General features: G+C 42.7%; 1 protein-coding gene across 2 annotated transcripts in view; it reads left to right on the top strand.

The window, feature by feature from the left end:
* The window catches only part of itpr3 (inositol 1,4,5-trisphosphate receptor, type 3), a 55,605-nt gene that overhangs the window by 6,607 nt on the left and 33,856 nt on the right, over positions 1-15,142 (top strand). For both annotated transcript variants that reach the window (XM_015968843.3, XM_015968841.3), the window contains exons 2-4: positions 4,632-4,702; positions 13,893-14,014; positions 14,106-14,192. In XM_015968843.3, the coding sequence (XP_015824329.3) occupies positions 4,632-4,702; positions 13,893-14,014; positions 14,106-14,192 (280 nt within the window). The remainder of the gene's footprint in view (positions 1-4,631; positions 4,703-13,892; positions 14,015-14,105; positions 14,193-15,142) is intronic.

The following is a 15,142-nucleotide window of genomic DNA, read 5'->3' as shown; positions in this document are numbered from 1 at the left end:
AGTGGCTGGGGAGAGGGAAGTCTGGTTCTCCCTGCTTAGGCTGCTGCCTCCGTGACCCGAACCCGGAAAAGCGGGCAAGAACAGATTGATGGATTTAACCCATGTTGCCCGCTGCTGGTGGTGGTCGGAGAGACCAGTGGCACCTGTGTTCGACATCTCGCCTCTGTCAGTGTGCCCCAGGGCAGCTGTGGATGCATTGTAGCTCATCCCCGCCAACGTGTGAATGTGTGTGTGCATGGGTGAAGCGCCTTGGGGGGTTGTAGAACATGGAAGGCTCTATAAATATACAAGCCATTTACCATTTTGCTCTAGATGTGGAGGAGCATCAGCTCTACTAGGAGCCCCTCCTGGATATCCAAACTCCTCACGGCAGCCAATCAGGGGAGGAATGGGCTTGGCCAACGGCAGCCTTTCTGTCTTAAAGTGACAGAGCCTTGAAATGACTCATTCTGGAAGGTACTGAAAGAGACCTGTTGTAACTAGTTCTAAAGGGGCGACAAAGTGTCCCCTTCAAATAAAATAGGATTTTAAATGAGACACAAACAACTTCACATGACAGAATATGTTTCCACTAAAAAGTTTTAATTCCAGGTAAATGAAATTAAATCTGTTTGTCGGGACTCAAGACAACTTTATTAGTCCCCGAAGGGCAATTTGAGACAGCGTTGTGAAGACTTTCTTCACTGAAAACCCAAAAGTTCAAAATAATCAAATATATTGAGTAGATAAAACTCATAATAAAAAAAATGTTTTTAGAACTCAAATGTTCAACCTTTTCCTTGTTTTAAGTACAAGAACTCAAACGTTTTAATTAATCTGAACTATTTCTTTTTTAAGTAACCATAACTTTAATTAATCAATAAACGACAACTTAACTTTAATGAGTAATATTAACAAAAAATGATTAATTTACTATTTTATGTTTCTATGTTATTCCATTCGTCTTTACGTCAACCCTAAAGTGTGTCTGATAAACAGATGTGTATCTTTAAAAAAAAACTGTGGATTTACAGGAAAAACAACCACAAACTAGCAATTTTGATGGATTGCAGGAACAATAAACTGCTGGTGGGGGAGGTGTGTTGTGGGTAGTCATATTTTCAGTTATTTTGCTCTATTTTGGGGTGTTTATGCGTGTTCATTGTGGAGGATTGTTGTTCTCAGTTATATTTCGTTCAGTGTTGCAGATGTGGTGCTACTTTTTGTATCGCGTTGGCCCCGTAAGTGAGGAGGTTGGTCAAAGTAATGCTGTACGGCTGTGCCGTCCCGTTTTTATTAATACTGTGGTTGTTCACACCAGATACTCTTGACTTTACTTTGAGTGTTCCACTTTCATTGGCTGTTAGCATCCAGGGGTGTGTGAGTCATGATCTGGTGTTAGTTACCGCCTTCACCAGCCTGCCACACTGTCATTTCTAAGTAAATTCAGCTTATTTGGGTTAGTTTAATAGGTCAAGTTATATTACAGGGTGTCCGCGGGGTTTTAAAAAGTATTAAAAAGTGATAAATAAAAATAGTCAAATTTAAGGCCATTAAAAGTGTTAAATTTGGTCTCAGAGGTATTATTTTTTCCAAATTAGGTATTATTTTTTTCAGACTATCAGGTGTCATATTCTGAACATCGACATAGAAATATATTCCGAATGAAATGTTTTGAACGATTATAAAAATAAAACAAGCCGATTATTTGCTCCTCCCACTTGAGCTGCCCTGAGTTGCAAATGAAGCGCTCCTCCACAGTGTTGCCAACTTAGCGACTTTGACGCTATTTCTAGCAGCTTTTCAGACCCCCTTCTTGACTTTTTAAATCTTAAAAGTACCTATCGAACATCTCAGAAACATCTCTGGTAACCCTTAGCTACTTTCTGGATAACTGTCGACGACATTTCCTGCAGGTTAGCTAAACACTCCGCCTGCGCTCCGGACCGTTCTTCAGGACATTAGGAAAGGGAATGATGTAGTGATGTGTCAGTCGCTAAAGAAACAGCTCTCGGAGCCGGCTCCCTGTTGCATTAACCAGAGTGAGTGACACACACACCGCACCTGCGGACTCCTGAGCAGCTAAAAACGGCTAAATGTGCGCGTGCGGCGCGCTAAACACACGTGCAGCTTGCCCCTGATTGCTGTGAGACCGGGTTGGGGGGTGGGGGTGCAGCTGTGGTTGGGACATTTATTACATTAACTGATGGACTTGTAAATAAATAGTTTATAAATAAGGTAGAAATAAGTTCCTCACGCTGATAACTAATAACTAATCTCTCTGAGGACACGGTGCTAGTGCACTCTCCTACAGCACCTTGACATGACTCAATAAATGTTATGCAACATTTTGTGAACATCAATTTATTTGCATGTATTTGTTATAAATGCCACTGTATAATTCTTGCTGTCAGTATTTGCAAGATATTGGTATTTGGGTCTGTACTGGATAGACTTAAATGAGTTAAACCAAGGTCTATAGCCCTTGGGTCATAAACTAGGAGCTATAAGTGTATTGGTCTTTTTATACTGGGAATCAGGAGTTATTTTAGTGATCATCTTGTTTCTTGTTTATTTTTGCCCTGATTGTGCCCTGAGCAATTTTATGACTGAATAAAAATAAATAAAAAAATCTACATAAATTGAAAAATCGTCTTAAATAATCGAGATCTCAATTTCAGTCACAATAATTGTGATTATTGTTTTTGCCATAATCGAGCAGCCCTACTTTAGCATATCCGGTCACATGATGATGACGTCATATTCAGTGGTCGTTGTGCATCATTTCAGGCCTCGTGGTCAACTGTCTGAACCGCTGAACAGAAGTGCCTGGCTTATTTTCTAAGTAAAATAAATATGTGCAGTACATTGTCAACATCAGTGAGTCTCTAAGTCTATGCTTTTTGTATGTTATATATGTTAAAATACGTGTAAATAGGTCGCTGATTAACACTTGCAATTTAGTGTTGTGATGGTTTTAAAAAAAATTCTGAAGGTAGTAAAAAAGTATTAAAAAGTAGTAAATTTTACTTAAGGATTGCTGTATATACCCTGTATTATTTAAGTTAGTAAAACATGTAATAAAGTTCAAATAAAATAAAATATGCAAGTTTAGTGAAATAAAACTTAGTAAGTTGCTTAAGTACCAAGTTATAGGTCGGAGGTAGTTACATGCTTTGATTTATTCAGGTCATGTTTTTTAAGTTATGGTTAACTTATAGTTTTTAGATAAGTTAACTTAAACATTATTAGGTATTCAGTTTCCTCATAAATTTTGAGTTCGGTGAACTTATTCGGGGTTACGGTGTTTAAGCTAATCGTTAAATCATCCGAATGAGGCCATTAGCAGCTTTGGGAGCTTGTAGCTTTAGTAAAAAGGTTGAGAATCACCTGGATGAGCTCACCTGACAGCAGGTAACGTTTTTATAAGAGAAGCAGTAATCTTGCTCACACGTTTGGCTCCATCTTTACAGGATTTAGGACTTGGATCTGTTAATGCATTCATGTGTTCACACACGCACACACACACACACACACACACACACGCACGCACACACACACGCGCGCACACACAGCTGTGTTTGTGTCTGTCAGCTCAGATTTAACCTGAGGACCTCAGAGTCACGCTCTGATTGGTTCGGTGTCGCCGCCGCGTCCTTAAATAGTCCGAGGCTCCAGAAATGATACAAAACCAGGAACAGAGTTATCCTTTAACTGGAAATTAAATCAATGCTGCAGCTTTCCTGTCAGAAAAAAAGCAAAAGTGTTGACAGATCTGTACGGTTCTGTTCTTTTTATTAAAAAAACTCAGTAAAATCCACCAAAACAAGAGCAGACAGGCAAGTCAGTGACCACGTTACAAAGCTCTGCACACGCTCTTTAAGGAGCCCGGAGCCATGACAGGATTCCTTCCTGTTGCGTCATCAGAGCGTCTCAGAAACACGTTCTACACAAAAGGTTCAGAAACAATTAAACCAGACGTGAAGTCCGATTTTCTGCTTGAGCCCTTGGAATAAAAACGAGTATTTCCACATTTGAAAACCTCTCAGTCACTTCCTGTCCTGGTTCTGCTATTAGGAGCTCCCCCTGGCTGTGTCTTTGTAAACCTTAATTTTTACTTCATTTCACTTCTTTTCTTTGAGTCAGACCCTGAAAACGCTCCAGATGTTTAGAGTTTCATCCAATAAGATAAACAATAAGATATTTAGTGTTACAGCGGACGTTTCTGTGGCCGTTAAACCGTTAAACCGTTAAACTGGAATCTCTGAATTCCACAGAGGAAAACGATGAGCTCGCAGACCGATGTACGAAAATCTACATTTGGGGTTTCAGGGTGACGAATCACCTGTAACTGATCAGGCCGAACGCACCTCTTGCTGAACCTGTTATTAATCTGTTCAGAAAAGAAAGTGGTAACCGGCTGAAACCGGTTATTTGTGACCTGATCTCCTGCTGACACAAAAACAGTTAACTACTAATAATCACCAGCTTAGTTCGGTGGCGCTGAGATGATTATCGATGACAAATCTTAAGATCTTTTGGGAACCAAATCTTTATGTGTGAAGACACCGACTACAGGTCAGTCGTGACTGGGGGACACGTCCCCCGCGGACACCTGGGTTACCTGTAGTAACGGTTTGTTTGGTCTGCAGGTTGGTGGATGATCGGTGCGTGGTCGAACCTGCTGCTGGAGATCTGGACAATCCCCCCAAGAAGTTCAGAGGTAACAGAAGATGTTTAATTATTATTAGTAATAAAGTTCTTGTTTTTGGGCCGAACTGAAGAAGAGAAACCACGTTCTGTGTTTTAAAGAGGCGCCGCATCTCTCCCACTGGCCTGGTTTAGTTTTTAAAGGAATACAAACGTTTGGAGTTGTAGAGATCGGCTCACAGTTCAGCTAATAAAACCGTGTTTCCGCTCTGGGAACCAGGTCCATGAGGGGTGGAGGTTCTGAGTCTGGACCGGTTCTGCTGATAAATCTCTTCTAATCATGTATAAATCAGGCGTCTTCCTGTGACTCCCGTCAGCTTTACTGGGTGTGGATCTTCGTTAAACTGCTTCTCATCCCAGTTTTGTAGCGATGGCCCGTCTGTCGTTGGGTTCTAGCAGAGTCCTGTTGCTGTTCTGGACTCTGGTCCCGAGTCAGCTGTTCTGACCCCCCACAGGCCAGAGGAACCATAAATAAAGCGTCTGATCTGAGTCCAGCTTCTCCCCGATGGTTCATCTGTGGAAGAAACGGGTCCATCTGGAGGACTTCAGTCAGCTGGTCTACTTTAGAAGTAGATCAGTCAGAAGTTTGAATCCGGAGCAGAGCGAGGCCCACTTCCCCTCAGAACCCGCTCGATTCTACCCAACAGCAGGAGTTTCTCCTCTGAGCCACGTCGTCGACTCAATGAAACAACAAATCATGAAATGTGAAGGAAATGAGTTCTTTTGTATGAACAATGATTTCTACTTTGTTCCAAAGAAGAACTGATCACATCTGGTTCTACAGCCGTAGAACATAAATGAGAGAACCGGGTTTTAAATGTTTACCGGACCGTTTACGGTTAAAGCTGGAAGGGAAGGCGGAGCCTAACCAGCACTTCACTCTTTTTCTCTGTGAGTAGAAAAAGCGGCTCAGATAAGCGCCTTAAAGCAAATAAGTTTAATTAAAGGCATGAAGCACCTTTTAGGATGAATGAGATCAATGGAAAAGTGAATTATTATGAAACAGGTGAAAATGTAAAAGGGACACACAGGGCCAGATTAACACTTTGTTGTACCCTGGGCAACAATATTCAAGGGCCCCATCATCACGACCCAATAACATGGTCACATACAGAATATTTTACTGTAATATGCAGTAAATATACTCAATACTTGAATACCTGACAACACGTAACCCGCCCAGAGTAACCTTTGACCCACCTCGTGTGGACTGACCAATGAGGAGAGGGTCTTAACTTGAGGCCCTCTCTTCATTGGTCAGTCTGCATGAGACTGACTCTCAACTGACATTCAGTCATAGGCAGCGAAGCGTCTCTGTGCAGCGCAAAAGCCCGGGTTTGTTTAATACAGGGTGACCATATTTCCATTTCCAAACAAGAGGACAGGGGATCTGTGCCTATGACATCACACTATGCCAATAAAAGGGCTCTAAAACAATTCATATGTAAATATTTAGCATATTTATTGCAAAATCTAATTTTTATGCTTTAGTGCTGCAACAAGGTTTTATTAATAATAAATTATTATAACTTTTGTTTTACTACAGCATCGGTAAGCTTCCTGTGCACAGATTATTAAGGATGCTTGTTTCAGCTGTGAGATTAGACGATAGGATCAATGATAAAATAAGTTGTCACACACTCCATGGAAACTCTCAGAGAATCCACAAATAGTGGCTTTCAAATAGTTTTGTTACTTTTAGCAAGTTTATAAAAGAAGCAGATGAGACAGCATGTCTGATAATTTAGTTTTTCATCTGATAATATTAGAACATGTCAGTAATGTCTGAGGAGCTTTTATAAACACCATATAACTAACACTACTGGAGAGGGTATGAATTACACAGAGGCTTCTGGGGAGCCCAGCCGGGGGTGGGGGGGTCATTTTTCCTTAGCCCCCAAAATGTCTTGAAACGGCCCTGGGTGTGTGACTGAGTGTTGAAGGTGATCTGAATAGTATCAGATGTATAAATATTACATGTGTAGAACTTATTGTTTTATACAGGTAAAAACGTGTAGTGGAGATAAATCTACCTACATTTTACTTTGTTTTGTTTTTATTGAACTATTTTCCTGTCCTGTCTGTCTCTCATCTTCCTGCATCTCCTCTAAACTCTCCAGAAAAACCGTTGCCTGGATTCTTACTTTTTCACCTCATCAGTTACTTTTGAGCAGATCAAAGATCTCCTGACCGCAAAGCGGAGAGCGCGTTTCGATGCTGCGTCAGTGAGGTGAAATCACCGCAGCACCGCGCAGCACAGGTGATGAACTCCGCACTAGCAGAGCGCTTCAGGCACAAATAAGACTGAAAGTAGAGAACATGTGCGGACATGAACGATCGTGGGTTAATTATAGGTTTTTGGTTGCGCCACTTTGAGAATGGACCGTGCGCTGGACGCAGCAGCCTGGAGCGCTGCGCAAGAACGCGCTGTGCCGCTCTCTGTGCTCTCTGCTCAAAAGAGTCCATAAATGATGTAATATAGGTAGAAAACTTTTTTCCGGCTCCCCTGGATGTGTAGGATATCCAGCTCCCCCATAATTCGACCCCTGCTCCTGGATGAACAGCCGGACATTTTCATCAATACAAGAACCCGCAGTCCGGACGCCCGGACAGAGTGAAAAGTGGACATGTCCGGGGAAAACCGGACATACGATCACCCTAGTTTAATATAATGCGGGAGATTACAGATATGCCTACAGTGTTTTGCTCGTGCCCTTGCTGCCCTGGGCCCCTTAGAGTTCGTGGGCCCTGGGCAATTGCCCAGTTGCCCATATGGTTAATCCGGCCTTGGTGACACATGTGAACTGTAATTGTTGCTGTGCTGCCATGTGGGTCTCTGCTGCCTCTATAAACACCTCAACCTTGGATAAAACCTTCCATCTGTTTTCTGTCACTGTTGGGTTTAGCAACCATTTCCAAAAAGTCCCCGTTTGTGATGTCACAATAAGGGAAACTAACGTAGAGCCTTCCCTCACCTGTTACCACGCGTGGCCTGGAGGTCCTGTGCGTAACTGAATCATGGATTTGACCGGGTGAGTCCTCTGTTTTTAACGAACCGGTACAACTGACTGTTTTTATCAATGTGCCGAGAGCTGCTAGGCGTGGTGGTGGATTAGCAGTTATCTGCAAAGCTAACCTCAAGATCAAACGCCTCTCGGCGTGGTCGCCTGACACCAGCTTTGAACTGTGTTTGTCTGAACTTGGACACTCACAACCACTCCTGTGCAGCGGTTTATCGACCTCCAAAGTACAACGAGGATTTCTTGGCTGAGTTTTCTCAGTTTCTAGCTGACTGTGCATCTTCTTATGACCGGATTATGTTGCCCGGAGACTTTAATATTCATGTTTGCTGCCTTGGAAAACCACTGGTTGCAGATTTTGTTAATCTCGTGAACTCTTAGGCCTAGTCCACACGTAGCCGGGTTTTTTAAAAACGAATATCCGCCCCTCCAAAAACTTGCATCCACACCACCTCGTTTAAAAACAAACTCTGTCCACACGTACCCGGATAAACACGTTGTTAAGGACATGCCAGACCTGTAGGCGGCAGTACTTCCCCGTTCTTAACCTCGTCCTTCGTCTGTGGTCTTCCGCAAGGAGCAGTAATTCCGCTTGCAAAAACAAACAAGCAGAAAGCGCTTGGACAATTGATAAAGCGAGCGCAGCTCTGAGGGCATCCATGCTGTCGGCTAGTGTAAACACAGGTCGCACACGTGATGTCAGCATTTTTTTGTCGTGGAAAGTGACGTTGCGGACCTTAAAACTCCGGTTTTGTCCGTCCACACGCAGACACCCAAAACGGAGAAAACACAGATCTTCACTTTGGCCGGAGTTTTTAAAAAGATCCGTTTTCGTGTGAAAAAACTCCGTTTTCGTGTGGATGACAGGCCAAAACGTAGAAAAATATCTACGTTTTGGCAGATCCCCGGCTACGTGTGGACAGGGCCTTTGTTTTACCCAGTGGGTAGATAGGGCCACTCAGGTATGTGGTCACACTCTGGACCTTGTGTTGTCTCTTGGATGCACGGTGTCCAACGTGTGTACTCAGGATGCTGTCTTTTCAGACTCCAAGCCAGTACTATTTGACGTTACTGTAGTGTTGTTGACTCTGCAGCTCCTATTAGACTTTCTCGTCCTGTGAACAGTGCTACATCAGGACAGTTTTCCTTGTTATTTAGTTGGGCCGAGCCTTCTGTGGGTGACTGGTCACTTTTGGATGATCTGCTCTGTTATTTTAATCAGACCTGTAAGGACATTATGGACACTATTGCGCCTCTTCGCCCAAAAAAGGCAACTCATAGTGCTAATGCGTGGTTGACTGAATGCACCAGGGCTGCAAGAAGGGAATGCAGGAGGTGTGAAAGGAAGTGGAAAAAGGATACGCTGCATGTATCTTTAATGGCCCTTAGAGGAAGTTGGAAACCTCAGCAGGAAATTGTTAAATCTGCAAAGACTGCCTATTATTCCAACCTTGTGCATGCTAATGCCAACAAACCACGGGTTTTGTATGCAGCTATAAACTCTGTGCTGAATGTGGAAGATCACTCACCTGCACAGGCCTCCGACTCTGTGTAACAGTTTTCTCAGTTTTTTATCAACATGGTGGCGATGCTGCGAGACGCCCTGCCTAAATCTAGTGTGTTAAGCTCCTCTACGTCTTTTGAGGAACGGCTCGTCTCTTTTCATCCAGTATCACTTGTATTTTATTGTGGGGGATTATAATACAGAATTATATCTCAAATGTAAGTTAACAAGAAGACCAAGATCTCTCTGTGCCCAGATAAGAACGGGCACCCTCCCTTTGGCAGTGGAAGTGGGACGATTTAAAAGGAATACCTTGGGATTCTCGTCTACGTGAGTTTTGTGATTCCAACGTGGTTGAGAATGAATTCCATTTTATCTTTCATGGTTCCTTGTATTGTGATTTGAGAATCCTGATTTATTTTGGAAGCAGGAAGCTGAAATTATGTATTGGTTGTTTGAAAATAATATTTTTGTTTTAGCTAAATTTGTGGAAAAGGCTTGGTACAGACGCCAAAGGATTCTATACCCCATATGAGAAATACGTGGTCGTAGTTGTTTGTTTAGCAGTGTTGTGTATTAATATGTATCACGCAGCCATGTTATGATTTATTGACTGTTGTAGTGTCTAATAAACCCGTGTGAGCTGGGCACCTTTATGTTGTATGACACTTAATAAATTAAATCAATCAGTCAGTGTTAAAAGAGGCTAAAGCTAGTGGGTCACCAGAAGATATTTTACCCCCGTGTTTGTTTGTGGAAGTTTTTCAAACAGTTGCACCACTGATTTCACACATAATCAGCAACAGTTTGGCTTCTGGTTTTGTACCGACAGATTAAAAAAAAAAAAAACAGTTATTCACCCACTTTTAAAAAAAACCTGGGATGGATGCTTCATGACCAGTGAATTATAGGCCAATCTCCAAACTCCCTTTTTTGGGTAAGATGCTTGAAAATTGTGTCTATACTCAACTCATGGACTTCTTTAAGGACTTTGATATTTTAGAGACCCTCCAATCAGGTGTGAAATTGTTGCATAGTACCGAAACTGCCCTAATCAAGGTCTTTAATGATATTCTTCTAGCAACAGACGGTGGCAGTCCAGTGCTGCTGGTCCTATTGGATCTCACAGCAGCTTTCGACACCGTAGACCACGAAGTGTTGCTCCATCGCCTTGAACATTATGTGGAAATTTCTGAGCATGCCCTAAACTGGTTTAGATCATATTTATGTGACAGGATGGGTGGTTTCTCATCGGGCTTCTCACATCTGCCTTGGGGGATACCGCAGGGTTCTATACTGGGACCCTTGCTGTTTTCTATTTATATTCTCCCATTGGGTGACATTCTACGCAAGTTTGGAATTGGATTCCATCTCTTTGCAGACGACTGCCAATTGTACTTGCCTCTAGATGGCGCCGGTGACCACACGATAAAATTTTTTTTGGATTGGTTGGCAGAAATTAAGACATGGTCGGCAGAAAACTTCCTGTGTCTCAATGGAAAAAAACTGAGGCACTGTCGTTTGGTCCGAGCGGACATGTTGATTTTTCAAACGTAGACTGCGGTGAACTGAACTCATATCTGGGTGTGTCAGCAGCCAACCTTGGCGTGAAGATGGACAGTGCATTCTGCCTGGATGCTCATGTGGGTACTGTAGTATCCTCTTCATGTTATCATTTAAGACGTTTGGCTAAAGTAAAGCCGTTTTTATCTAGACGTGACCTTGAGACCGTTGTTCATGCTGTTACTACCTCATGACTCGACTGTTGCGATTCCGTTTTATTTGGTGTAAGTAAGGGTTCTGTAAACCGGCTGCAGCTTGTCCAGAATGCTGCAGCAAGATTCTTGGACAACAAAGGGAAGCATGAACACATGACACCAATTTTGGCTGCTCTCCACTGGTTGCCTGTTGATTTTTGAATTCATTTTAAACTTCTTTTAATGGTGTTTAAGGCGCTGAGTGGTGTGGCCCCAACCTATTTGGTGGAGTTGCTGCAGCCATATGCTCCGGCCCGGTCACGCCGCTCTGAGAACCAGCTGCTGCTTGTGGCTCCTAAGGCCGGGTTAAAGTTGAGAGGGGACAGGGCGTTCTCTGTTGCGGGTCCGAAACTGTGGAACGCCCTGCCCCTAACCATTAGGGACTCTCCATCAGTAGCAGAATTTAAAATGAGGCTGAAAACCTACTTTTATGATCTGGCTTTTAATTCTGTGGGTTAGCAATTGCTAATGTTTTATATTTTGTAATTCTCATTTGTGGTTTTAATTATGTCTGTAGCGCTATATGTTTTATTGTTTTACTCTTTTGTTGTACAGCACCTTGGTGGCATGCTCATGACTGTAAGGTGCTTTATAAATAAAGGCTGAGTTGAGTTGACCCTGGAGGAGCAGCGGCTCTACTTCAAGCCCCTCGCAAATATCGGAGCTTCTCATCTCATTGCAGCCAATTGGAAAATGGGTGGGTGTGGCCAGCCTACGCTTATTGATGGAGCCCTGAAACGGCTCATTCTGGAAGGTTCTGAAAGTGTCGAGCTGCTGAGGATGTTTTAAATCATGATAAACATGATTTGGATCAACCATAAAACTATAATAATTTGGTTAAATCAAGTTTTACTGCAATGCCCTTCTAACTGGTCTTCCAGCCTGTACTGTGAGACCTCTTCAAATGGTCCAGAACGCAGCGGCGCGTCTGGTCTTCAATCAGCCTAAAAGAGCACACGTCACCCCTCTGTTCATTGAGCTCCACTGGCTACCGCTAGCAGCACGCATCAAATTCAAATTGCTAACACTAGCATACAAAGTCCCAGATGGTACGGCTCCCATCTACCTGAATCCTCTTGCAAAGGCTTACGTCTCGGCCCGGCCGAGATCATCACAGGATCATCGGCTAGCAGTGCCTACACCACGCTCAGGACAATCCAGACTCTTCTCATGCATCGTTCCACAAATGTGGAATGACCTTCCAAGCACCACCAGAACAGGAGCTTCCTTTTCAATTTTCAAGAAACTCCTGAAGACCCTGCTCTTCAGAGAGCATCTTCTAAACTAGCACCCTCCCTGCACCCGTCCCCCTCTCTACTGTCCACTCCTTGTTCCCTCCTCTCCATGATTGATGTCAAGTTGTTGTTGTTATTGTTGTTGTTAGCCTCAAGGGCAACATGCCGATTATCACTTGTAAGTCACTTTGGACAAACGCGTCAGCTAAATACATAAACATAAAGTTTTAATATGTCCCCCTTAATAACAACAACAACAACAACTAATAATAATAATAATAATAATAATAAAAGTAATAATAAGAAATATGATGATTAATAGTAGTAGTAGTAGTTTTATTGTTTTTTATTGTGTGTATTTTGTGTTGGTTTATTGTGTTTTTGTTTTGTTTTTTTATGTTTTGTATTGTGTTTTTTGTTGTATTTAATTTTTATTTGTAGGGTATTTTTTGTGTGTTTTATTGTGTTTTAGTTGTTATAGTTTTATATTTTGTATTGTGTTTTTAGTAGTTTTTAGTTGTATTTTTTATTATTTGTAGGGGTTTTTGTGTGTGTTTTATGGTGTTGACGTGTCAGAGGAGAGCTGAATTCCCCAGTAGAAACTGTTTGTGTCTGAGTTCAAACCTGCAGGTTAAAGTGATTTTTCACCTGTTGGATCATGATAACAGAACATTTACTCACCGATGTTTGCTCGACAAATACACATCTAGTAGAAACTATGTGAACATCCAGGATGTGATGGAGAAAAGTCAATATTTACTGTCCTACTCTGCAGACGTTTCACTCGTCTTTATTCGTGCTCCACCTTAAACGATACCATCACTTCCTGATATTAGTCAAACAAAAACTAGTGATTCTGATCAAATGGTCACATTCTGATTAAATTACTTCACAACAAAGATGTTCACGTCTCTTTTCCCTTAAGACAAAATAACTGTGGCTTATTTACAAGTAAAGTAATTACAGCGTCTAAATCCAGTAGGGTGTTCCTAATGTTTTGGCTGAAACAACACACACACGCACACACACACACACACACACGCACACGCACCACCATCACTTATATAGAGAAATGGTGGCTGAGATGGTACCAGATTCCCAGCATGAATTATTGTCCCAGTCCGTCTCTGATGCTCACCCACCAAACTAGCGGTTAGCATCTTAGCTGAACTCACCGCTCTGGCCCACCCATCAGGTGGTTTTAACGTTGGCTTTGAGAGCTCCTGACGATACGACCATGCATACCGTTTCTGCAGATTCTTCAGGAAGTTCCTTTTGGTTCTAGAAAGGAAACTGTGGAGATTAAACCCCCTGCTAGCTACACGGAGAGACCGGGTGTTGGTGTTTACAGTCAGGGGAGGAGGAATCTGGACTAAAGACTACCTGGAAGCGGGCCGTGATGATGCAGACTGGACCCATCCAGGCTCCCACAATGGAGACTGGAAAATGCAGACATGGAGGAAATAAAAAATAATGTAGTCACAAACTCCAGAAGGGGGATGTTTCCTGACATTGTCCCTTTAAAGCTAACCTCCGGATAATTCAGAAACATCTCTGTTCTGTCTGGTTCTTAGGAAGGGAGATCTAAGTAAACCAGAACTGATTCTGATTTAAAGTGAACCAGAAAAACACGTGAAATCAGTTTTACCTTTTCTCTTTACTGATGAAGATGTTTGTTTGTTTTCAGACTGTCTGTTTAAGGTTTGTCCGATGAGTCGCTATTCGGCCCAGAAACAGTACTGGAAAGCCAAACAAGCCAAACACGAGAAGGACAAGATCTCTGACGTGGTTCTACTCCAGAAGCTTCAGGTGAAACACCTTCCAGCAGGAAATGTTCTCCACCAAGTTCCAGTTGAACGAAGAACACGTTCAAATGTTCCACTTGATCTTTTGTCTTCAGCATGCGTCCAACCTGGAGCAGAAGCAAAACGAGACTGAAAACAAGAAGGTCCACGGGGATGTGGTCAAGTATGGAAACGTCTTACAGGTACTGTATTTCACCGAGCTGGTTCTAACAGAACCCGTGGGTCTGGGTAGGTCTCTGAAGGCAGTTCTTTGTTGGATCATCTCCATGTTTTTACACACTGGAGTCAGACTAAAACCCAGATTAAAGTCGTTGACCAGGTGGCTGGTCGGGCCGACGTTGTTCTGACAGAAAAACTAAGTAGAAGCAGCAGTTGGACTTTACCGTACCTTCTGAGTCCACGCGTTCCCATATTTCAGCTTCACATCGTTCCTCGTGATGGTCTGGGGTCGGCCTGAGGTTCTGGAGTTGGTTCCACCTGATATGACCTGAATTGGGTCGACTGGACTTTGGAAAGTGAACCAATCCCTCGTTCGGGTGGAACCAGGAACCAGGTCTTGGTTCTATTTTATCTGTGTAACAATGTGAAGCAGGACTTTTCTGGAATCTGGATCCTGAAGAACATTCTCATGTAGTTTTGATAGGGATGGACAATATATCGGCATCGGCCAGTGTTAGTCATTTTTTAACATATCGGTATCGGTTCGATAAACCGGGCCGATATTAAAGGTGCATTATGGAAGTCTGACAGCCAAAACACATATAGAAATAATAAATGTCTTCTTCATACATTCTCCTGCAATGCCCTGGTCCTGTAGAACGAGCCCTGGCATTTTTACTGTGATTGCCTGTTTTTCTGTAAAATCACAGAAAAAGAGAGATGCTCGGGTCGAGCAGGCTGCTTCATGCGCGTTCACGCTCAGGCATCGCCCGTAGCATTTGCTATCCGTAGCTTTAGCAGCAGAGAGAGGGGCAGTGCCACTTTGTCGCTGTTCCTAACGCCTAGTGACAAAGCTAGCTACATTTCTGAGGACCCTTAGCTACTTTCTGTAGAACTTTCTTCTAGATATTTCCTGCAAATTAGCAACAAAATAGCCATTTTCACTCCGAACCGTTCTTTGAACGTTGTTTCA

Source organism: Nothobranchius furzeri, chromosome 15, assembly GCF_043380555.1.
Source record: "Nothobranchius furzeri strain GRZ-AD chromosome 15, NfurGRZ-RIMD1, whole genome shotgun sequence".
In the NCBI taxonomy this organism is placed as follows: Eukaryota; Metazoa; Chordata; class Actinopteri; order Cyprinodontiformes; family Nothobranchiidae; genus Nothobranchius; species Nothobranchius furzeri.
Note: the sequence above shows the minus strand (reverse complement) of the source record. Positions and strands in the feature narration are given on the sequence as shown.